We start from the raw sequence: 26,790 nt of genomic DNA, 5'->3' as shown, positions 1-26,790 counted from the left end.
TGTTCACCAAATTTCTACAGCTCTCCCTGCTTACATAAGGCCATACAGGCATAACCCATTTTATAGAATTAGAGCTTGTGATTCCTTTTCTTTTTTGTCTGATGCACTTTCGGTGGCCACTTCCAGGAAGCTGCAAGTTTAAATTTGTATCTATCTTGAAAGGATGAGCATCTCATTGTGTGTGGTTAAGTTAGAACTGCTCAAACTTAATTGCTCCTAGCCATAATGGATTTAACCATATCCATGAGAGTGCGATTACGTCTCTCTGCCACACTATTTTGTTTAGGGGTTCCAAGCATTGTATATTGGGCAACAATCCCACATTATTGTATATTGGGCAACAATCCCACACTATTTCGTGTTTCCCCATATTTCCCATAATACTCACCACCACGGTTAGATCTCATAATCTTAATTCTTTTATCTAGTTGATTCTCAAATTCAATTTTAAAAATTTTAAACATATGAAGTGCCTTAGATTTTCCTTTAATAAGGTAGACATATCCAAAATGAGAAAAATTATCAATAAAGGTTATAAAATATGAAAGACTAGACAAGGTGGAAGACAAAGGACCACTAATGTCAATGTGAATAATTTCTAAAAGATTTTTACTACGAGTGGATCCCTTTCTTTTGTTCTTAGTAAGTTTACCTCTAAAACAATCAATGCAATCTTCAAAATTTGTTTTGTTAAGTGGAGGTAAAATATTATCTTTTACAAGTCTTTCAACTTTTTCTTTAGAAATATGACCCATATGTTTATGCCACAACATGGAAGACTTTTCGTTGGTCAAAGGGCACTTACAAATCGCTTTATCAACATGCATAGAAAAATTTTCAATTTTGGATAAAGACAATTTATAAAGATCATCACAAAGATATACATTTTTCACAATAGAAGAATTAAAAGACACATCAATTTTTCTAGAACCAATATTTAGAAAAAAAACCTTTCAAATCAAGTTTCTTAATTGAAATCCAATTTTGTCACATAAACGGTACATGAAATATATTTTTCAAACAAGACTGCAACCTGAATCTAAAACTAAGGCAACTTCTCCTACGAATTCGACTTTGACTTTATGCCCATTGCCTACGACCAAAAATCTTTCAAGTTCACTTGGCTTCCGTTTGTTTTTGAACCCCTGCAAGCTATTACAAATATGAACAAATACTCCAGTATCAATCCGCCAAGAATTAAGAGGAACATTGATTAAATGGGATTCAAAACAAACATAAGCAAAAGTGTTACTTTCCATATTTTTTAAGTGGATCTTATATTTTGTGCATTCATGTCTCCTATGACCCTTCTTCTTGCAAAACTAGCACTTTTCTTCTTTCTTTACATTAGCTTAAAGACCAAGATTGTGAGACTGACCATATTTTTCTTTGGGAACTTATTATAGTTACTAAACCCCCTTTTTCTCCTACGGATATTTTGGGTAGAAGGTTTAGGTTTGGAAATAACTAAAGCAATTGCTTCTTTCACCAAGTTTTCAACACCTTTTTCCTTAAGTTGTTTTTCCTCTTCTTGAAAACATTTAGCTATAAGCTCACTAATGGATGTTTTTCTTTCATAGCATTATAAGCAGTTTTTAGCAGACTAAATTGAGAGGCAGAGTATTAAAAACTTTGTAAACGATGAACTCATTAGGGAGGACAATTTTCATGCCACTAAGTCGTTTTTGGTAAGTAACCATTTTACAGATGTACTCTCTTACCCCACCTACCCATTCATATTTCATACCCATAAGTTTCCCCCAAAAGCTCTCTAGATTTAGCCTTATCAGTTCCTAGGTGTAAATTGCCTATCGCATCAAAAAGAGTTTTAGCATTATCGCTATCAGGAATAGAACCCAAGATATGTTCAACTACAAACTTCTTAATAGCCATCACAGTAAGGCGATTAGCTCTTTTCCAAATGATACGTGCATCCTTTTGCTTGGTAGTACTAGTTTCTAAGGGTACGTAAGGCTCAGGCTCATATAAGGCAATGTCTAGACCACTCATTCCTAAAGCAAGTTCAATATCCAATTTCCATTATTTATAGTTGGCTCCAATTAAAACCTCAATACTAGCAGATTGGTTGTTGGCAGCAAAAGTAATTGTTTAAGAGATTATCCCAACAAATATAAGAGAAAATACAATAATGGACAGTTTGAATGCAAGAATAAGCTTTATTCTAACGAGAGTCCAGGTGTATGATTATAAAATCTCTTTTGGGTAGATAATACAATATACAAATAGGTCTCTCAAATATTAGAGTAACATATATAGAAAACATAGACTCCCAAGAAATAAAATATATCCCTTTGGGTAGATATATTTTTAATCTATGAATTCTCCCTCATATTAAATTTCATTAAACCTTAATTTATTATATATATCAATTCCTTTAGAATAGATTAATATATATAAAAATCAGAAAATTCCATCTTAAGTACATCATGTAATGAAAATTTATAAATCTCTATGAATAATTCACTTTGGTGTAGATATTCATATCAATATACAGATTTTCTAGCAAGACAATATTTATGCCCAAAAAATTCTTTTAATTAAAAAACCATATCTCCAAGATATATACATGAATTGAAAATTGAAAAGGAAAAAATACAAAATTTATGCTTTGGTGATAAAATCAAAACAAATTGAACAACCAATAATTCAAGAATTCCATAATCAATTCAAAACACCCAAGCGTTTAGATTATTGATTCAATCACATATGCAATCCACACATCAAAATCGAATTTCAATTTTTATAAGTAGGCTCTAATACCACATGTAAGAATTTGAATGTGCAAGATACTCATATATAAATTGAAATTACATAAAATAGAATAACTTATAGGTTCTCTTGTCTGCTTCCATTGACACCATCTTAATCCCAAAAGCTAGGTTGAACTTGCTAGTCATATGCCCTATAGCCAATTTGATTGGTTATATTTTGGATATAATATTTCATGTAATAAATATTTTATTATCAATAAAAGACATTTATTTATCTTTTATATTCTATTGATTGAATCTTGGTAAAAAATAAAGTCCATGGCACAACACTGCTTTTCGAAATAAATTATAATGCGATTATAATTATGAGTTTCATATTTACATTAAAGCAATGTCTTTAAACATTCCTGGTCAATGTTCTTCTCATTATTGGATGATAATTAGACCTATTGAGACTAGTTCATATTATGTTCTTTTCTTAGGGAAGCAGCTATTCTCATAAGCTGAGATATATGTGATATCTAGAACTATATGTAGGTGCTTATTATTTAAACAAGTCCACTGAATTTATCTGCATGAGAATTTCATATGGAGAGTTACATGTGTCTATGAAATACTCAAGTGATGGTTGTGTAAGTGATCCTTTGACTTGAAATTACTTAGATATCTTGTGCGGGGATGACTATGTTTTGATTCTTCATTCACAATATCCATTCATGAATAATAAACAGTGATTTTTTGGACATAGTAGGAACTGAATCGAGATATTTGTGTAATTAAGAGAAGATTCATTACCCTAGGTAAATCAGAAAAAATGTTATCATTGTTCTCTGTTAGTATTGATTAAAAAATCGTTGCGCAAGGTATAATGAAATTCGCAAATTAGATTTGAAATTTAATTCAAATGATCAATGGCTAAGATTAAAAGAACCAACATGATTTAGTAAAGCAGACACTCTTCATGCCTAATTATTAAATCAGAATATTAATGATGAAGGAATACTAATTACACTGATAAATCACGTACTGAAAAGTTAAGTCAAACCACATTGACTTTCAAAATATTTGGATAGTATTGACATATTGGTAGACAATGTACTTGACCTTTAAATATTAATTAATTTAATTTATATTTGTTGCCAACATATTTAGAACCTAGAATGTCACATGCATTCTTGGATATGAAAAAGTGAAAATAAGAAATCAAATCAAATATGACTTGATTACAAATTAGTTTTGGGACATTAAGGATAAAATTGTTTTTTTATATTTAATTACAATTTTACCTAATTTATTGAAACATCCCAAATTTTTATTTTCGAAACTTTTAAATTTTTATTAAATCAAAAATCAGAAATTTTAACTGTGTGGGCTGCAAATATGATACAGTCTCAATTCGAGCCCAAATTGCAAGTTGGGCTCAAGCCCAAATATATTATCGGAATTTTCGATTTAAGAACACTTAAAATTTTTTTTTAGGAATAATATAGAACTCCAACTACTAATCTATTATAAATATATGTATATGTGTGTGACTACTATATAAATAAAATATCCTAAAATCAAATATCATGATTATTATGGTTATTATTGAACAAATCAAGGACATGTTCTAGAATCTAACAAAATAATTATATATATATATATATATATATATATATATATAAATCAAACCGAACCGGGAAACCAACTTGATTCGTCGAAAAACAGTAAAGAATCCATAAACCAAGCGAAAATCGAGTCAAATCATTGAATCAGACCAAACCATTTCAAATTGAACCGGAATGATCTAGAAACCGACCTACCTCTTTCTTCTCTTTTTCTTCCCCTTCCTTACGCCAGCGCCATTTGCCTCCTCTCATCCCACTTTCTGGCCATCGCTTGACGGAAATGAGATGGCGACAGGCCCCCTTTGCGATGGTTACTCTAGTTTCCGCCTCCCCTTTTGATGATCGAATCTCCAGAAGCACGAACAGGAGATTTTCTTTCCTTTCTTCTTCGACAGTTTCAATCGCCAGCGATATCAGGCGACTCCGACGACGTGGAGCTGCAAGGTGAGTCTCGATCAACTCAGCTTCTCCACGCGAACGTTTTCCATCAAAGAATCAATAGAAATGGTGGAGAGAACGGAAGCCACCATGAGCGGAGGTGTGGAGAGGGCTGTGGCGGTCGATTCGGCCAAACAAGCCACTCCTCCTTAAAACGACACTGTATTCGGCTTCCACAAATGATTTCGAGCATTTTGGTGTGCGAATTGCAAAATTCTGGGTTGCTTGGGATTTTTCGGCCACTGTGCACGGAGGCGGCAGCGATACTCCGGCGAGGCACCAAGAGACAGAATCTTTCTCTCCTCGCGTGGATCCTGGAATCATCACCCGAATTTCGATCGGTACGCCCTAAGACCTATCTCCCGATTTGTGTTATAAACTTCGAATTTAAAACTATCAATTGATTAAATGAATTCGAATAAATAATGAATCAAATATAATATTTGCTAGGAATTAGTTAACTGGTATAATGTAGTTACAAATTAATTTTGAACATTGTCAAATAAACTACATGAATTATTATTATAATTAGGTGATTTGAGGAGGAAGATAAATTAGAATTAGTTAATTGGTTAATTAGATGATCATTAGTCTAAAACTAGTTGGTTGTGCATAAGAAAAGTAAGATGAGCTTTAGTCGGTTAACGATTAGACACAAAATTTTGATAAATTAAGGTTTGGGAGGCCTAACCACTTTCGATATTGACTTAAAAATCGAATTTAAATAGGCAGTAGTTATAATTAGTTATCGTTAAAGTAAGTTTTAACAGCTTAACAAATTAGTTACCTAAAGCTATTAATTTAATTAACTTATGATTTATTAAATAATTTTATATTGGAACTGGTGAAGATTAAGGAATATGGGTACTTAAATTTGATTGATTACCCGACGAATGGATTGTGTGAGTTGATTATATAAGTAGATGAATGAATAATGGTTATGGCAAACGGGGTTAGTTGTTTTGAATTTGCCCAAAGGATGGGCTTTGAAAACGTACTATTGAATTGTGGTTTAGTCAAATTTTAGGGAAGGTGCTGCTGAAATTTTGATAGAATCTAGGCTAGTCTTAATTAATAATATAATTGATAGGTTTAATTAGATTAATTCTTTATCTCTACTTATATTATTATTATCATCATTATTCATTCATTTATTTAATTATTTATCTATTTTCATCATTATTGTCTATTATTGTTATTATTTATTTTATTATTGTTGTTTATTGTTAATACTATTTATTTATTTATTTGCATTTGAATATGGATGTCTAATTGTGTATTGCATTATGATGTTTAATTGATTAATATGTCTGCATTTAATTGCAATGCTTGATTAGTTGTGATGTGACAATGTTTTGCCATGTTTATGTGGAGTTGGAATGAAGTGGGTCACCATGGGTTTGTGAGGGCGGTCTACGAGACCGTTGGCCGTATGGAAGATCGGCGCCCCCATGTGCACCTAACATGATATGGATAATATGGATAAACCATAGGGTGACCTCCTGTTGATATGAGAAAAAAAAAAGAGAATGGAAAAACAATGAGAGGGCTGGTCAAATGAGAATTAGACCGGTTGGCCGGATATGGAGATCGGCTCCCTAGTGAACACGTTATGAGAGGGTGGGCTGTGTGTGAGGACGGCTCATTGGGGGTTTAGGTGACGCCACAGACTAATTTTCACGTGATGTGATTATGTGAAGATGTTAATAATTGTGAGTGTTGTTGTGATGCCATTTGTATGGCTATCTGCGTGAGCATATAACTAGTCGGATGACTAGATTAAAAAATTTGCACGTTTATGTGAATGCATGTGTTGTGCAATAACTATTATTCATTAATAACCTCACATGTCTTCTGTTTAACCTTTCAGGAAGTAGATTCTTCTAAGCCTAGTTAAAGCTCTATCTCTTTCCTTGCATAGCTAGAAAATAAATTTTAGAATTAGCAACTATTTAAATTATGTAGCCATATGTATAAGAATCTATCTGCTTGTGAACTCTGCAGTTGTAGAATTTATAAACTTTTAGTCGTGTATTAATATAGATGGAATAATTCTAAGAGCTCATATTATAAATGTGATACATTGTAAATTAGATTCGATCTGTGAAATGTTTAAGATGTTAAATTTGGATCGAAGTATAAAATAATTATGAGATTTATTTTGCATAGTAATATGGGCTGAATGTTTGAAATTTATATTGAAAAAGTGGAATTTTAGTGATTCAGGCTTACTACGGGCCTCGGGAGCCTTAAGCTTACCTAGGCCCTAGTGCCGGTCCGGCCCATGAAAACGGGTCGTGACATTTATTAAGTGTTGACTTAATTGATTTATGTGTAAAATTTATTAAGATAAATTTTAGATTAAATAAACCTAATATTTTAATTATGATTTATTTATTTAAATAAATAAATATAATTGATTAAATTGAAAATCCTATTACTATATGTATTATGATTTATTTATTTAAATTGTTTAAATAAATAAATAGGCACATATATAGTTTTATTATAATTTATTTATTTAAAAGATTTCAATAAATAATTATAATTTATTTATTTATGACATAATGCTTTCATATATAAGGTTTTAAGATACAGTCTAAATAATTAAAGCCATAAAACTAAAACTAAACATAGAGCGTAAGATAGCTAGCACCAGTATATTCTCTAACCTCTCAACTTTCTAAAATAGTTTTAGATTTTTTTGATTGTCGATTAGTGTTAATACTACTAAAGGCATGATACTTGGACGGTTTATGATTTGCGACAACCTAATCACATAGATCAAAGTTTCGAAAAATCTACAAAAGAGATATTCTTTTAAACAATTTTATTACTTTAATTGTTTAAACATGTCTTTATAATCATTTTGTTATAATTATCTCTTCTTGCTGGGTAATATTAATATTGAAATTCTAATAATAGTATGAGAGTCATCGTTTAAACATTTAAAATGTAAAACAATATGCTGATTATTGGGAATAATTTCGAATTAATTCATGCACTGAGATATGGTGTTTTGACAAAAATCAAATCTGGTGTTCTTTAAACTTCTCAGATCTATTTTTCTATTAAATTTGATTTAATAAAATTAATTAAAAAAATTTTTTGAATCTGAAAATGTTTATTGAAGAACACCATAACAAGTTAGTTTGTCTTGCCATCGCTGGATCGCCAGCCAACGTAGAACCGCAGGTGGCTGACAACGCGTCCGGCTCGCCTGAACATGCGCCGGCCCCTGCGAGAGCTTCGGTGATGGCTCAGCGAGAAGAAGGCAGGCTGCTTGTGCTTCGATTTAATAAATAAAAAAAATTTTGAAAAACTGGTTTTCCGGCGAAGTCCGCCGCCTCTTGGACTGACCGGTGGTCTCCATGCTCTTCCGACCACCATGCGACCTGCATCAAACCTCGGCATAGCCAGAAGCGACAGTGGCCATGGTGAAGCTCTGTGCGCGGCGCTAGGTTTCAATCGGTAACATACTTCCTGCTTTTGTTCAATTGGGTCCAAAAAAGTTTGGTTTGTTCAATGAAGTCCTAAAATTCGTTTTAATTGGGTATTTTAATTAATTTGGAATCAATTAAATTATCGGGCTATTAAAATTAATATTTAGTAAATTAAAATTGATTTTAGAATATTTTTTAATTTTGTTAGAAAAGAAAATTAAAAGATTTTAATTTATAACAAAATTATTTTGTGAATTTATTCCTAATTGGATTAGGAATAAATTAAATTGTTTAATTGTTTATTAATTCTAATATAATTAGAATTAGTAAAATTGATTTATGAAATAATTTTATAAATTATAAATTAGTTTTAATAAGGTTTGATACATGAATAAAATTGTTTTATTCATACATTGATTTTGAAAAATATCAAAAATAAAATTTTAATTGTTAAAATTTTATTTTCAGCACATATACCAATAATTGTCCTCACAATTATTTTGTTAAAATAGAAACAACCATGCACAATTATTCGTGGAACGACTACGTGCTTCTTCTCTATGTCTACAAACTCCCAATGGGTAGAGAATAATTTCTTTTTTTTTTACAGTGTAGACTAGAGAGAGATGACATATCATATATATATATATATATATATATATATATATATAGGAGACTATCAGGGTCTCCTGTCATAACCCTCATAGAATATTCAATCCTGACCCGAGTTAGAATTTAACCACACTTAACCCAATGATGGGATTATTATTTGCCGAATAACCTATGAAAATGTGACTTTTTTAGTCATATAATTTGGTATTTTTGATGGGTTTGTTGGTCTATGTGATTAAATAGATGCAGGTATTAGTTTGATTCTATTTATTTGCCTTTTTGGGATAAAATCACTAAGTCAGAAGATGAGGAGCTGCTGGATTCTTTTTGGAAGATTTATTCAAAGGTTTTGAAGAATAGAGAGGATCATGAGATTTTATTTTGATGGATTTGATTTGATTGTAAATATATTTTTCTCAGTTTTCTTTGAAATAGTCTTCTCTTCTCTTCTATAAAAGGGAGAGATGGGCTATTAGTTGGGATATCGGAGTTTTGAGTTAATAATTCTTTTCTTTAGTTTGTAAGCTTGGAAATGGCCATACGTGGCTGAATTCTTTCAATTCTAGCTTAAGGTTTAATCAAGTGCTAGTTCTACCGAAGTGTTGTGAAAATTGTTCTTCTTTTTACTCATTTAACTCTTCAGTATTTGTTTATCTCTTGCAATTAATGGTTTAGATGGATATTGTTGTTCTATTTAATTAAGTAAATGGCCAGTTATTTGATTAATTTAGAGTGACAGGTGCTAGTTAATATAATCAAATCCGTAATTGTTTGATTGAGTTAATAATTTGTAGCAATTAATATAGCTTGTTTAGAGCCAGATTTTCAAGTTATATTAAAGGGATAAACAATCTTCTTGAATAGACTACACATGTTGTTTATTAGATTGAATTGGGTCAAAATTAGTTATTGCTAAGGGATTAATCAAAGCGCGTTGTCTTGCTTATTCTGTTACTACGGAAAGACTAGGTTGTTTAAAGCATTTTTGGTAACCATAACCAATTTATTGATTATGTTAATGAGTCAATTTGAATTCAGTGATCAACATGAAGAACTAGTACAAGATTGACCTTGGCTGGAAATATTTCTCCAATTGAATTTCCCATTTTTAAATTACTATTTTTGCTAGATTCAATAATTTTTCCAATCCTCCCATTCATAATTCATTTTTATTTTCTGGTTTTAAAAATAATATTTTTAATCTCTAGTCTCTGTGGATTTCGACCTTACTCACCATTTTCTTCAAGTTCTTTAAATTGGTAGTGAGATTATTAATTTTGGCGGATTCGACACCGGCCAAATTTTGGCGCCGTTGCCGGGGACTAGAGTTAATTAATTATATATTTTTTTTATGACCAGATCAGATAGTACAGGTGATCTCCAATATGATTCTGAAATCGAGAAAACTGCTAGACGATTGAGAAAAGAGGCAAAGCAGAAGAAACAATTGTCTGCAGCTGCTAAAGTGACTCTAGAGTAAACAATTGATCCTGAAGTTCCTACAACTACTTCACACCTAGAAGAGACTGTTGTTCTTGAACTTTCTGAAAGTTCAGGTGAGTTTGAACCGGAAGAGGAGATGGCTGATCAAAGATTGGTTATTTTATTTGCCATCCGGATCTATTACGTCATGGACATAAATGGTAAGAACTTTCTTAGATAAATTCTTTCCTGCTTCAAGGGCTGCCAGCATTAGAAGAGATATTTGTGGGAGTCGACAAAAGAATAATGAAACTCTACATGAGTATTGGGAGAGATTTAAGAAAATGTGCGCAAGTTGTCTGCAACATGGGTTTTCTGATCAAGCCTTAATACAGTATTTTTATGAAGGTTTATTACCTATGGAGAGGCAAATGATAGATGCAGCAAGTGGTGGAGCAATCGATAATAAAACTCCCCAAGCCGCAAGGGAATTGATTTCCACGATGGCTGCAAATTCTCAACAATTCGGGTCTCGCCATGAACCTTCGAGAAATATTAATGAGGTAAGTGTTTCTTCTCTTGAAAATAAAATTAATGATTTAACATCTTTGGTTCAGAATTTAGTTGTAGGGAAAGGGTAGCAAGTTAAAGCTTGTGGAATTTGCGCCTATACTGGACATCCTACAGACATGTGTCCAACTTTGCAAGATGAAAGTCAAGAACAAGCCAATGCAATGGGAAATTTTTCAGGTCCTCAACGGAAATATGATCCGTATTCAAATACCTATAATCCGGGCTGGCGAGACCATCCAAATTTGAGCTATGGAACAAAGCCGTCAAATTTTCCAAAATTTCAGAATAGGCAGCCAGCACCTGATCATGGATCTTCTAGTTCAGGTATGTCTCTTGAAGACATTGTTAAATCACTTGCTACTAACACTATGCAATTTCAGCAAGAGACACGAACTAGCATCCAAAATTTGGAGAACCAAGTTAGCCAATTAGCCACTTCATTGGGTAAGTTAGAGTCTCAAGGTAAGTTACCTTCTCAAACTATTTTGAATCCGAAACAGAATGCAAATGCAATTACTTTGAGGAGTGGCAAGGAGCTGGAAATTCCAGCAGCAAAAAATTGTGTACGTGACTTGGTACCGGAGGAAGAAGTAGAGAAGGTTAAGCCAACCGATGGTGCGGAGTTGGAGAAATCTGAAATTCTTAAGATTCAGCCCCTTTTTCCTCAAAGATTTGCTAAGTCTAAGAGGGAAGAAGAAGAGAAAGAAATTCTTGACATATTCCGGAAAGTGGAAATCAATATTCCACTACTCGATGCTATCAAGAAAATACCTAGGTACGCAAAGTTTCTTAAAGAGTTGTGCACTAATAAAAAGAAATTATCTGGGTATATTGATGTGGGAGAAAATGTTTCTGCTGTGCTTCAAAGAAAATTACTCCAAAAATGCAAAGACAAAGGTATGTTTGCCATACCTTGTCAAATTGGTAATTTCGGGATTGATAGGGCTATGTGTGATTTAGGAGCATCGATAAATGTAATGCCTTATTCTATTTATTTGCAACTAAATGCTGGCCCTTTAAAAGAAACTGGGATACTTATTGTTCTTGCCGATAGATCTATAGTTTACCCCAAGGGAGTGTTGGAAGATGTGTTAGTTCAGGTGAATAACTTAATATTTCCAGCAGATTTTTATGTTATTGATATGGAGGATGATAAATCTTCTAATTCCTGTAATTTACTGCTTGGAAGACCCTTTCTTAGTACCGCTAGAACTAAGATAAATGTGTATGAAGGGACATTAACTATGGAATTTGATGGTGAGGTGATTAAATTTAATGTTTATGATGCCATGAAATTTCCCAATGATGTTTCTTCTGTTTGTGGCATAGATGTTATTGAACCATTGACTGAAAAAGTGCTTCATTTGAATGAAGAAGATAAGCTTAAGGTTGTGCTTTGCAATGACTTAAATTCAGAAAGCCTTGGAAAGCTTGAAGAAAAGTTTGTGATTGAAGAAGAATTACATGAAGTGGTGCTTGCATTAAAAGCACAAGACCCTAAGGTAAGTGATGGACCTATAATTAATTTACCTAAATGTCACCATGCTCTTTTGCCTTCTGTTTTGCAGCCACCAAAATTGGAGCTTAAGCCGCTGCCTCAACAATTGAAGTATGTGTTTTTGGGTGAAGAAGAAACCCTTCCAGTGATTATTTCAAATAAACTCAAGAAGGAGGAGGAGGAGAAGTTAATTCAGGTTCTTATGAAGTACACGAATGCTATAGGGTGGACTATTGCTGACATCAAAGGCATAAGTCCATCCATATGCATGCATAAAATTTTGCTTGAAGAAGATAGCAGGCCAAGGAGAGAAGCACAGAGGCGTCTTAACCCACCTATGATGGAGGTTGTCAAGAAAGAAATCGTAAAGCTTTTGGATTCTGGTGTGATTTATCCAATTTCGGATAGCAAGTGGGTAAGCCCCGTTCATGTAGTACCTAAGAAAATGGGCATACTGTGGTAGAAAATCCCGATGGTGAGTTAGTTCCTACTCGAGTTCAAAATGGATGGCGTATTTGTATAGATTACAGGAAACTAAATGCAGCAACGAGGAAAGACCACTTTCCGCTGCCATTTATTGGCCAGATGCTTGAAAGGTTAGCGGGTAGAACTCATTATTATTGTGTAGATGGATATTCAGGATTTTATCAAATTCCAGTTGCACCCGAAGATCAAGAAAATACAACATTCACATGTCCATTTGGAACTTTTGCTTACCGACGAATGCCATTTGGGCTTTGCAATGCCCCAGCAACGTTTCAACGGTGTATGGTAAGTATCTTTTTTGATTTTGTAGAGAACATTATAGAAGTTTTTATGGACGATTTTACTGTTTATGGAAATTCTTTTGATGAATGTTTAATAAATCTTGAAAAAGTTTTGGGAAGATGCTTAGAATCTAACCTTGTTCTTAATTATGAAAAATGTCATTTTATGGTTGATCAAGGGCTTATTTTGGGTCATATTGTTTCTTCTAGGGGTATAGAGGTAGATAAGGCAAAAGTCGATGTTATAAAATCGTTACCTTACCCCGTAAGTGTACGGGAAGTTCGCTCTTTTGTTGGACATACAGGCTTTTATCGGGGATTTATCAAGGACTTCTCAAATATTGCTCAACCTTTATGTAAACTCTTGCACAAGGATGCTGATTTTCAGTTTGATGAAGCCTATAAGCAAGCATTTGACATATTGAAAGAGAAGTTGATCACAGCCCCTATTGTTCAAAATCCAAACTGGAATTTTCCATTCGAGATAATGTGTGATGCTAGCAATCATGCTGTAGGGGCTGTTCTTGGGCAGAGAATTGGCAAGGAACCTCATGTTATTTATTATGCCTCAAGAACACTTGATAGTGCTCAAAGCAACTACTCCACAATGGAAAAAGAACTGTTAGCTATTGTATTTGCTTTAGAAAAATTCCGTTCTTATTTGCTTTGCACTAAGGTTATTGTGTTTTCTGATAATGCAGCTCTGCGGTATTTGTTGGAGAAGAAAGAAGCTAAACCTAGGCTAATAAGATGGATCTTGTTACTGCAAGAATTTGATGTAGAAATTAGAGATAAGAGGGGGTCTGAAAATTTGGTGGCAGACCATCTTAGCCGGGTACCTTTGACAGAGGAAACTCTACCTTTAAATGATGCATTTCCAGATGAGTATCTTTTCTCTTTAAGTAATAGTACTCCTTAGTTTGCTGACATTGTCAAATACTTAGTTACTAGATCATTGCCTGATGATTTAACTAAGCATGAACAAGATAAAATTAAAAGTGATGCCAAATACTATGCTTGGGATGACCCTTATTTGTGGAAATATTGTTCAGATCAAATAATTAGAAGGTGTGTCACTAATGATGAGGTTGAGTCCATTCTTACATTTTGTCATTCTTATGCTTGTGGTGGTCATTTTGGACCTAAGAGAAAAACTCGTAAGGTTCTTGAATGTGGATTTTATTGGCCAACGTTATTCCATGATTCATATATTTTTTTTAAAGCTTGTGCTAATTGTCAAAGAACTGGAAATTTAGGACATAGAGATCAAATGCCCTTTAATCCTATTTTGATTTGTGAAATTTTTGATGTGTGGGGTGTAGACTTCATGGGTCCTTTTCCTGCTTCTTTTAGTTACACTTACATATTGCTTGCTGTTGATTATGTTTCTAAGTGGGTAGAAGCTAAGGCTTGTCGAAATGATAATGCTAAAACTATTGTGGATTTTGTGAAGTCTAATATTTTTGCCAGGTTTGGAACTCCAAGAGCTATCATTAGCGATCGAGGGACACATTTTTGTAATAAGACAATGGAAGCTCTCTTTAAGAAATATGGGGTTACTCATCGAACTTCTACTGCCTACCATCCTCAGACAAGCGGGCAAGTGGAAGTATCGAATAGGGAAATTAAGTCAATTCTGGAGAAAACAGTGAGTCCAAATAGAAAGGATTGGAGTTTGCGTTTAGATGATGCTCTGTGGGCGTATCGCACAGCCTATAAAACACCTATAGGAATGTCTCCTTACCGAATGGTTTTTGGGAAACCATGCCATTTACCGGTGGAATTAGAACATCGAGCTTTGACAGCTTAGTTCGCAAGTGTACGAATCGCTATAAGTAATATATGAATGAGTAAGAGATCGTTCCCACGAGAATTGTAATCCAAGTACCAAAATTGTGTTATCTTGTTATTATTTAAACGATAATTCAGAGAATTGTTGTATAAAGTAAAATAAACAAAAATCAAGTAGACAAAAGTTGATTAAAAGGAATCAAGGGGTTGAAACTACTAGGGGTTTCGATTTCACTTAATTCTTTCCAATTTATTTCATTAGTTCATTAATCAATTTAATTATTCAAGTAGGGGAAACAACTCTGAATTTACTAACAAGCTCTTCCGATGTATTGCTAGCTATTTTAATTCCATTTAATTACCTATCTTCCAATAGCGCAATCAAATATGAATTAAATCATTAAGCTATGTAGTTGTTTAAGAATTTACAATTTATGATTGATAAATCGTAAAAACCCCCCCATGAGTCAAACCATATAGCTTCCGCATCAAGTTATTATTCTCATGTGTTTTATTAACTCTTTTCATATCAAAGATCCTTCTTCCGATAGTGATCATTGAAATAAATCAATCTAGGGGAAAATTCTACCTAGAAGCATTAAGTTCATTAATAAATCATAACTTGAATAAGGAAAAATAAATCTAATTGCATAAATTGGAAAAGAAATTAAGCTACATCAAACCCCCTAGTATGAGAATTTAGTTACACATAGTACTTAAATAAAACTCAACAATACTTGATAAATATTCCATAATCAGTAAAGATAATGAAAGAAATAAACAAGATTAAGAGTTTAGAAATAAGAACTAGTGATAAGTTGCTTGGATGGCTTCCTTGAAACACTTGACAACTCTTGAATGCCTAACTAAAAGAGAAACTATATACAAGCTATGAGAGAGAGAATAGATGTAGAGTGGAATGTAATGTGTGGGATGGGATGCTTTGAGATGAACTCTCCTCTTCTTTATATAGACTTCTTTGGTATAGGATTCCATATGGTTTAATGATCAAAGTCTTCTTTTGTTAGGTTGTAAAGCTCTCTTTTAGGTCTCCATTTTCTTTAATCATGACTCACCCATGTGCATAGAGTTGATCTTGGTTTGCATGTGAGGAAAGTTGTCCGAGATTTGCTTCATAATTTGGTGGAAGTTGGTTGGCAACTTTTGACTAAATTTTAGTTTTCTTGATTGGCATGGGCGTGCTGCCTGGCACGGTCTGGGGCGTGCCAGGCTCTGGAGGTCTGGGGCTCTCAGCACGGGCCATGCGGTTCCGCACGGTCTGGGGGAGTTCCAGGGCACGGGCGTGCGTACTGGCATGGCTGCGGGCGTGCACTCTTTTGGAAGTCTGGAAGTTGTGTAGCACGGGCGTGCTTCAGCTGCACGGGCCAAGCTTCTGCCTCCAGTGCGCGCACGGGCGTGTTCTTCGGCACGGCTTGGGGCGTGCATCTCTCTGGAAGTCCGAGAAATTTGAGGCACGGGCGTGCGCCTTAACATGGGCTGGGGCGTGCGCCTTCTGGCTCTTTGCTTTGATTTACCTTGTGTTTGGCACGGCCGTGCGCCTTAGCACGGGCTGGGGCGTGCTAATCATGTTTTGCCTTATTTTTGTCCTTTTCTTGCAAAATCCTACATTTTTCCTCAAAAGTCAAGTGAGTTGTGTTTCAAGGAAGCTTTTAAATAAAAACATAACAATATTATATAAAAACTAATTTAGACAAATAAAAATTGCTAGAAATCTTAGTAAAAATTACAATAAAAACATTATAAAAATTAACACTATCAAGCTTATTGGGCTGTAAAGAAGTGCAATATGGACGTGGATGCTGTTGGAGAACATAGGAGGTTGCAACTATAGGAGCTAGAAGAGATTAGAAATGATGCTTATGAGAGTTCTCGGATTTCAATTTCAAGAAAGCAATTTTTAATTGGCCAGAAAGTTTTACTCTATCATTAAGACTGAAATTGTTTCCAGGAAAGTTAAGGTCGAGATGGATTGGACCTTTTGTGGTTATCAATATTTTTCCTCATGGTGCAGTGGAAATTCAAAGTTTAGAGACTAATAAAATTTTTAAGGTTAATGGGCACCGATTGAAACCATTCTATGAGGGATTTTCAGCAGCAACAGAGGAAATATCATTGGAAATTCCTAAAGTTCAGGTTTGAAAGTAGGAAGTTTGAAAATAAAAGAGTAGATGAATAAAAAAAATAATAAAGTTTCTTTTTGTTTTATTTTAATTTTATTTATTTATTTATTTATTTTTAGTCATCTTCTTTAATAAAATGATCCAATTTGATTGTTTTTGGATGCAGAAGCCGTGATCTTTCCTTGGGAGAGTTTAATGGAATATGAAATTTTAATAGGCCTTATAAGCGTCAAGTGTGGGCTTTTTCTTATTATATTATGTTCTCCTATTTTGTTTTTGACTCATATATACAGCACGTGAGTAAGGTGAGAACAAAAGAAAAGAAAGAAGAAGTGAATTTCATTCAGTCGACATTCCCAGACTCTCTCCCCCATGCGAAGCAGAGATCGTTCAGTCTCTGTTTAGATCGCCCAACGCCAGCAAAAATATAGCCCAATCAGTAACTTCGGAGCCATTCCCTCTTCTTCTAGTAGCAGTGTTCGAAGGTTTTGTACCCAATAGATGCGTCCCTTGTTTTGGTTTTAGATCACAAGTCCAGCAGTTCAGGTAAGTTTTCTTGGACATAAATTTCAATTTCTATTTTTTTTGCTTGGATTTGTGCTGGGTATTACATTGGGACAATGTAATTTAAGTGTAGGGGAGGGAATTTTGAGCTAGAAAAATCATTAATATGAAATTTGGGTTCAATTGCTAATTGTTTTGGTTAAATTTTGCTGGGTATTGTAATAATCAGCAGCAATTTTGTTGGGTCTTGTTAAAATGTGAGTAATTTGTTCTAATATTTGCTTGAATTTGATATTGATTTTGGGTAGCTGAAATTCTGATGATTAGGAAATTTTATCTTAACTTAGAACAGCCCTTTGAATTCAATAGAAAAACCCTCTTAATTACTTAAGTAAAGTTAATTTGGTAGCTATTATCTCTTGTCCATTTAGAATAAATTATTGAATGTAGTTATTCTTTTTGACATAATAAATGAGGCTTGAATGAATCATGGTTAAATTTCTGAATTGCTTGATCATAATTCACATCCATTGCTTTTCCAATTATTGTATAAACAGCTTGGGTATGGAGTTGAATATGTGTGTGTTTACTTTTGAATTTAAGGTTACCAAATCAAAAAAAAAAAAAAAAAAGCAAGTAATTAAATTAAGACTTGAGCAGTCGAGGTACTCCGCTGTCCGAGGTTGGGCAAAGAGTAGTGTTAGTAGCCACTTGAGTTTGTGACTCCAAGTACCCGCAAGCGGGTTACCAATGATGACACACTCAGGCAATTGATAAATGTTCAAGCACACACAAAAAAAAAATCAAATAAAAAATAAATAAATAAATAAATAAAAGTTCAGCATTATTTGTTTTGTGTGTGATTGCAATGATTTTGTGTTACCAAGCTGTTTAACAAAAGCAATGGTTTAATTGATATGGAATTTAAATTGCATGTTTAAAATTACAAAGTTCAAGCCTAGTCTATTATGTTTGAAAGAATGTAAATTCAATTCTTTATTCTCCATAGATTTCAGATTTGAATATTCAACTCAGCTTTACTTTTGTAATTAAGGTTGCTTTTCTAAAGATGTTCTTATAAGAGTTATGAAGAGTTGGGTGAATTTCCTTTTGTGTAGATTGAGCTTTTCCTTGAGGACAAGCAAATATTAAGTGTGGGGGAATTTGATGGGTTTATTATTTGTGCCGAATAACCTATGAAAATGTGACTGTTTTAGTCATATAATTTGGTATTTTTGATGGGTTTGTTGGTCTATGTGATTAAATAGATGCAGGTATTAGTTTGATTCTATTTATTTGCCTTTTTGGGGTAAAATCACTAAGTCAGAGGATGAGGAGCTGCTGGATTCTTTTTGGAAGATTTATTCAAAGGTTTTGAAGAATAGAGAGGATCATGGGATTTTATTTTGTTGGATTTGATTTGATTGTAAATATATTTTTCTCAGTTTTCTTTGAAATAGTCTTCTCTTCTCTTCTATAAAAGGGAGAGATGGGCTATTAGTTGGGATATCGGAGTTTTGAGTTAATAATTCTTTTCTTTAGTTTGTAAGCTTGGAAATGGCCATACGTGGCTGAATTCTTTCAATTCCAGCTTAAGGTTTAATCAAGTGCTAGTTCTACCGAAGTGTTGTGAGAATTGTTCTTCTTTTTACTCATTTAACTCTTCAGTATTTGTTTATCTCTTGCAATTAATGGTTTAGATGGATATTGTTGTTCTATTTAATTAAGTAAATGGCCAGTGATTTGATTAATTTAGAGTGACAGGTGCTAGTTAATATAATCAAATCCGTAATTGTTTGATTGAGTTAATAATTTGTAGCAATTAATATAGCTTGTTTAGAGCCAGATTTTCAAGTTATATTAAAGGGATAAACAATTTGCTTGAATAGATTACACATGTTGTTTATTAGATTGAATTGGTCTTTCTTATTCTTAATGCTACCAATATATTTTAATTTTAGGTGCGTGTCAAAATTAGTTATTGGTAAGGGATTAATCAAAGCGCGTTGTCTTGCTTATTCTGTTACTACGGAAAGACTAGGTTGTTTAAAGCATTTTTGGTAACCATAACCAATTTATTGATTATGTTAATGAGTCACTTTGACTTCAGTGATTAACATGAAGAATTAGTACAAGATTGACCTTGGCTGGAAATATTTCTTCAATTGAATTTCCCATTTTTAAATTACTATTTTTGCTAGATTCAATAATTTTTCCAATCCTCCCATTCATAATTCATTTTTATTTTCTGGTTTTAAAAATAATATTTTTAATCTCTAGTCTCTGTGGATTTCAACCTTACTCACCATTTTCTTCATGTTCTTTAAATTGGTAGTGAGATTATTAATTTTGGCGGATTCGACACCGGCCACCCAAACACATTCCACTAACCCATCAATAAATTTCTAGTAGGCTTAACCCAAATATTTTATAAAACCAAATAAAACACAATCAATAAGCTCAAATAAATAAATTTCTAACATTTATATCTGCCATCTCTGTCATATCAAGTGAGTTAATGAGCTCTTTAAGCTTCAACTTTCAGCGTACATCGTTGTTAAAGTTAGAGCAGAACTTACAATCTTGCTTTTCCTTTTTATGTTTTCATGAAATAACAAATGTTCTTAATACTTTCATTCTGTAGGTTTTGTTCCCCATTCAGAAGGCGGTGCTAGTAGTAGCAGTAGTAATATGTCTGTAGGCACAAAGGTCGGTCATGTGGTTACTATGGTAGTTATCATCTTCCTGGTTTTAGGTGTTCTTGGTGGAAAAGATGTCTGTGGTATAAAGACACAATAGATCAAGTTATTACTATAATAGCTGTCAACTTATTTGCTTACATTGCTATTTCTCTGAATTTCCTCTTCATTATTGACTCAATATGTAAAAGTATATTCCAAGAGCTACAAAATTAACTAATAACATAACGAAAAGAAAAACAATTATTTTTGTTGAGAATACGAAATTTTGTAGTTTCCGTGAAATAATTGTGATAAAAATCTACTTTGTGTGATAGATTTGAGGGGCCTAGAGTTATAAATAGGTTCATTGACATTGCGACAAATAAAAGCTGCAACAAACAACTTTGATCATGCTAATAAAATTGGAGAAGGCGGTTTTGGTCCGGTGTACAAGGTATTGAATACAAAGTTACTCCTTACACAATCAAAGATAATTGCTGCTAGAACCCAAATATAATATGGAATTGAGAGCTTAAGACCATACTTCTATATCAGAGATGTTCTAGAGTGGGCTTATGTTGAGGCCTACCTCCTATTTGGGTCAATACCTTGATGGACCCTATGTTGGACCATCATATAATTATTATTTGTTGAGAAATTGTAGTAAATGTCATTTTTTAAAATTTATTTTTACAGAATGTCAGTTTGACTTTAAGATTTAAATTATTGTCATTTGTGATATATTTTGACTAGTGTGCCCTTTTTTTTTATTGGTAGGGCATTAATTTATTAATATTTCAGTGTTTTAATATATTAGTGTTTCCTTTTATATTAATTTCATATTTCAGTATTTTAATATGTTAGTGTTTCCTTTTGTATTAATTTTCTATTTTCACCATTGTTTCCTCTTTTTTTTAGTATGTTAATAATATTTTTCTGCTATCGTTTTTTCAGCCCTCATTATTTTCTGATGGTTTTTTCTTCTTTTGTTGTCTTTTATTGCTTTCTTATCGTTCTTTTTCCTTTTGTTGTTTTTTTTTTCTCATTATTAGTGTTGTTCTATGATTTTGTTTTTTCATTCATAAGGTATATTGATTTTTATTTTTGATCTGTTGTTTATTGTTGAAAATATTTCTATTAATTTTTTATATAATCAGTAACTATTGTAAAAATAAGATAGGACTCAATTTTTTTTGGATTGATACGATACAGTATATATGTATACACTGTATTTACTTGGTTATCGTAATTGATTGGTTTGATTCAATGTGTTAATTGATATATATATATATATATATATATATATATATATATATATATAGTATGTACTATGTATATTGTATTTACTGTTGCTATTGTCGTAGTCGCGATCATTAGTAGCATTACCTTCTTTTATTATTTTTCTTTTTTTAGTATTTTTTTTTTTGGCAATGTTTTCTTTTTTTCAGTGTTTCCTTTTGTTTAGCGGTTTTTTTCAGTGTTTTCCGTTTCTCTTATAAGGTCAGTTTTGGTATTATTGAATTCTTTTTACCAAATTTGTTATTATTTTAATAAGTATTCTTTTATGACATTTAGTTAAAAGTAGAATATTAAAATCTAACACTTCCTTAAAAGCCCCCCCTTTTTTTTTATGCAGGGCTTTCTACCAGATGACACCCTAATTGCAGCTTTCCTCTAAATCAAAGCAAGGAAATTGCGAGTTTGTGAATGAAATTGGCTTAATTTCTAATATCTAACATCCTCCCTTGTAAAGCTCTACGGATGCTGTAATGAAGGAAATCAATTGTTGTTAATGTATGAATATATGAAAAATGATATCCTTGCTCGTGCTTTGTTTGGTAAGTCTAACAAACTTATCCTAACTAAATTTGAATATTTTTATATATAATTATATCAATCTCTTTAGACTTACTTTAAGTATGATGCCTTAAAAATGTCCTAAAGAACACCGATTGATTTGGATTGGCCACAAGACAAGACCTGTGTTGGTATAGCAAGGGGTTTGTCTTTTCTTCATGAGGAATCAAGGTTAAAGATTGTGCATAGAGACATAAAGGTCACCAAAGTCCTGTTGGATGAAAATTTAAATTCTAAGATGTCTGACTTTGGTCTAGCAAAGCTTAATGATGCAAAAAATACTCATATAACAACCAGAGTTACTGGAACCTTATGAGTTTTTTTTTTTTTTTAATAAACCTATATCTGCATTTTATTTTGGAAAATACTTACCTATATGAGGGGTGTTCCTTATATACTTGGCCAACAATTTATCCCATTTAAACATAGGCTTAATATATAGAATACTCCAAACTTGCAAGTTTTTACAATTTCACTCTAATTTGACTTTGTTCTGTCAATTTTACCCCCATTTTTAAATTTTTGTAGTAATAGCATCTTCAATGCAATTAAAGATGGAACTGCAAATAAAATGTTATTTTCATTTTCTTAAAACATTAGTAATAAAAAAAAATTTAAATAATCTTTGAATATCAAATTATTTTCACATCTAGTGAATGAAACATGTACAAGTTTAGAAATATGATATTTAAGACATGTGTAACTAAAATGATTAAGAAGTTATTTTTTTTATTAAATACACAATAATTTGACTATATTATCAATCCAAAAATTACTACAATTAAAATTTTTTCCATCCTTAAGATATATATATAGCGTAAAACAAAATCTATAATTAAAAAAAATATTTTATTAAGTTAATTTTTATTCCATGCTTGGAGGTTTTTTGGTGAGTAATAGAAGTTTATATTATTAAATTATAAAATAGAATATTTATTTCAAACATTAAAGTTTGCACTACAAAAAAAACGCCATTTTGCGACCGACCAATCGGTCGCAAAATGGCACAGATCGGTCGCTAATTTCGCTTAGCGACCGATCTGAGACCGATAGATATCGGTCGCAAAATTTTTTTGCGACCGATGATTTCGTCGGTAGCAAAGGAGCGACCGATATAATCGGTCGCAAATTTGAATAATCGATCGCAATTTTTGGTCGTGGTTCATTTGGAAACTCTGTCGCAAATTTGGTCGCAGAAAAATGTGTTGCAATTTTTAAAATTGGTCGCAAAATGTAAATTTAAAATTTAATTTTTGGTATCAAATCGGTCGCAAATCGGTCGCAAAAGTGAAAAAAAATAAAAAAAAATTAAATATTATTATGAAACCATAATTTTTCCGCACCTGTGAAAATTGACATATACATATATATATCACACACGCAATTCAAGAACAATATAAAAATGTAATTTTTATTGTACTGAACAAAATATCAAAATACAAATGAAAAACTAAAAAGGTCCAAAATCAAATCTACGCTGCTGCTCATCTGCCGGATCCGATGTCGGATCGCTGGGAGGAGTACCTGCTGGATGTGATGTAGCGCCAGGAGGGGTGACCAAGGTATCGTCTGCATCATCGGGATCAGGAGCCGGTAGTGGCTGCTGTTGAGACGTCGAAACATTTCGGTCTGTAGCAAGCGCAGGATCAGAGGAAGAAGTAGCAGCACCGGGCTCACCGGATAGCCGCATCACGTGCGCTCTAAGCTCTGCAATCTGTCTCTGTTGATCAGCAAGCTGAGCCCATAATTCAGTATAGTGCTCGTCAGTGTGCTCGGGCTGTGGTCCTGCGCTGGCTGTAGAAGCGTGAGCTGCTGAGCCGTAGTAAAACTGTGATGCCTGAGACCCGATGCCATATACCTTCCTCTTCTTCTCGCCCCCTACAGCCTCGAGATAAAGCGCTATCTCGTCAATTCTTGACTCAGCTTCAGATTCTTCGGTCTGAGAAGTAACAATACGCTCCGGAGCTGTAGTATAGTTCTCCTGAAAACAAAAAATTAATTAATCAATGCAATTGCAAGCTTTATTATATTAAACTTTGTACATCTTCGGAATGAGTAGAGGGTAAATGTAAATATTATTCATTGTTACTTACATTGAGGCTCACCGCACGTCTGTCGACAAACGTATTCAGATCGTGGTCCTTCGTGTGAGTGTATGTAAACACCTCAATCGGTGTGGGCTCACGACCTAATTTTTCAGCCTGTAATGAATTTTTATGCATGATATATTAATATATATAGTGTCCTTTCATTAAACATCAGTTTCATATAAAGGGACTAGTTCACTTACTAATAATCGAGCTATCTCTATAGCAGATATTGATCCGCCTGTGTGTCGAGAAGGTCCTGCTCCATCACCGCCAGTCTCACTGCGCCTTTTTTGTGCAAATATCTCCCGCTTTCTCTTGAATGCAGGATCCTCCCAAGCCTTTTGCCAGCTCTCCCATATCTCCTGAAACATGCACTGCTGCTTCTTACCGCTTCTTCTCATCCTATAGGTGAAGTCAGCATATCGATCAACGCATATCTTCTCCCAGGCTACTTTCAGCATAGCCGTAATGGCCTCGTCCCATATGAAATGTTTTTGCAAAAAAATGAAATATAGCATTTCAACACTAAGGAGGTATCTTGATGAATTGTAAACATTGAATGATGATATAACTTAAACCAAAGAGTACCTGAAACTCCTCCCAATAAAAGTCTCTCGCCTCTTATGGTACGGCATCCCATGTGTATCCTTCTTTATGCAGCTGTAGCTTGATTATCCTCAAAATTTGCCTCGTTGCTCGAGAAGATGGATATATGCTGAAAAAAAAAACAGAAGTGAAATATAATTATACGAAAGCATCACAATCTGAACAAAATATGCCTGTGGAAAAATTGAATAAGTATTAACTGTCCTGCTACCAAACTGAGGGTGATACGTGGATCTGATGAAGCTGCAAAAGAAGTGACAAATGTTATAAATTTTTAGATAATTAATATATAATTAAAATGACAGTTATGACATTTATGATTACCTTGCACAGTAGGTGACTGTGTAGCTGGTGGAGTCTGTACTGGTCCAGAAACGGGGGTAGAAGAGGAAGGAGCAGAAGGATGTGATGGCGGCAGTACTGGTCGCTGAGCAGAGGATGAAGCCCCAGACGTACCTGAAGAAGGATGTGATGGCGGTAGTACTGGTCGCTGAGCAGAGGATGAAGCCCCAGACGTACCTGAAGAAGGATGAGGGATCGACCCTCCTCGTCCACGGGCACTGCGTCCTGGGCCACGACCTCCACGTGAACCACTGCCGGACGCGTCAGAATCAAACGCTCTGCCTCTAGCCATCTGTACTGCAGATATCAGAACCTAGATAAAATGAATTTATACAATTATATGAATTGTAGAACATGTGGTAAATATGAGTAAAGAAAGTTAATACCATTGAAATTCTTCATTAATAATATTAATTAGATATACATTTATCAATTTGTAACAGTAAAACTGCTCTAAGTTTTAAGTGTCTTCAATATCATCTGCTTCCTCCTCCTCTTCATCAGCTTCCTCTTCTTTATATTCATCTTCTGAGGTACCCATGATGATTTGATCTTCTTCCTCTTCATCATCTGATGCTCCTATTTCAACATAAGATCGGCTTTCATCATCCAATCTATCTGTTAAATCTTCAACAACTTGCATCGGTTGCGTTTCAACCCTAACTTCTTGAAATGGCTCCGATACTGCGAGTGAAGCAGATTGTTTGGTTTCAAGTGCATGAACAACTGATCTAGCCTTGGTTTTACACACTGCCATCCAATCACATCGATCTCGTTTAAACGATGGATATGGGACATAGTACACCTGTGCAGCTTGCATTGCCAACACAAAAGGTTCATACTTTGTATATCTTCTTCTTTGATTAATATCTACCAGATTATACTTAGGATGAACCTTCGTGCCAATGTTTGGCGTAGGATCAAACCATTCACATTTGAATAAGATTGTGCACTTCATTGGTAGGCCTGGATATTTTAACTCCAAAACCTCAACCAATTTCCCATAAAAATCGTTTGACACGTCACTGTAGTTTGATCCCTTTATGCACACACCGCTGTTCATTGTCTTTCTGCTTCTCCCATAACCCTCAATGTGAAACTTGTAACCATTTACAAAGTAGCCAGAGTAGGCATTAGCAACCGGTAATGGCCCCTTTGCCAGATCCGTAATAAATCTGTTACAAATATCGATTCCCGAGCTTCTAGCCTATGGGAAATAGTAATGACATGAGTGAGATTTAATAAATGTACATTCCATGTTGTGTACATTGAAAGCAACTTACATAATATTTGAACCATTCTGCAAATTCGGTGTCTAGCTTTGCATCAACTGCAGTATCAGTCAAATTGGGATTTTGAAGCACAAAAGATTGATATATTTCCTATTTATTAACGAACCAAATTAGCATAAGTATGATTTAACAACGGCCCATGTCAAGTTTAGACTGTTTACATTATGTATACTTACTGTACATATGGTGTGATCTCTTCGCAATTGAATAAAATATAGGTTTGAGCCGCTTGTATCTCTGCATCAGTCAATCGTCTTTTTTTTTATTTACCAATCGTACGCCCAGGATAGGTGAAAATTTTTAGATTTCCTTCAAACTCAGATTGTACGCGATCTCCTCCGTCATCGTTACGTGGCACTCTCTGATGCTTGGTGAAAACATGTTGGTCAAA

The 26,790-nt window shown here is 33.7% G+C and overlaps 1 protein-coding gene and 1 non-coding gene across 2 annotated transcripts; one reads left to right on the top strand and one right to left on the bottom strand.

Annotated features, from left to right (window-relative positions):
* The first annotated feature begins 10,475 nt into the window (after nucleotides 1-10,475).
* On the top strand, nucleotides 10,476-14,905 carry LOC119371564 (uncharacterized). The gene is made up of 5 exons (XM_089724426.1): nucleotides 10,476-10,820; nucleotides 10,899-12,514; nucleotides 12,937-13,204; nucleotides 13,772-13,839; nucleotides 14,215-14,905. The coding sequence occupies exons 1-5, from the start codon at nucleotides 10,476-10,478 to the stop codon at nucleotides 14,903-14,905; spliced, it is 2,988 nt and encodes a 995-aa protein (XP_089580552.1).
* LOC149494746 (small nucleolar RNA R71) lies at nucleotides 10,524-10,630 on the bottom strand. Its single transcript, XR_016321922.1, has one exon. It is a non-coding gene; the product is annotated as a small nucleolar RNA R71 (small nucleolar RNA).
* Nucleotides 14,906-26,790: the final 11,885 nt, after the last annotated feature.

Source organism: Jatropha curcas, chromosome 7 (genome assembly GCF_041381405.1).
Source record: "Jatropha curcas cultivar XTBG-Jc1 chromosome 7, XTBG_Jcur_1.0, whole genome shotgun sequence".
In the NCBI taxonomy this organism is placed as follows: domain Eukaryota; kingdom Viridiplantae; phylum Streptophyta; class Magnoliopsida; order Malpighiales; family Euphorbiaceae; genus Jatropha; species Jatropha curcas.
The sequence above is the reverse complement of the archived record's forward strand: the minus strand, read 5'-3'. Positions and strand labels throughout refer to the sequence as shown.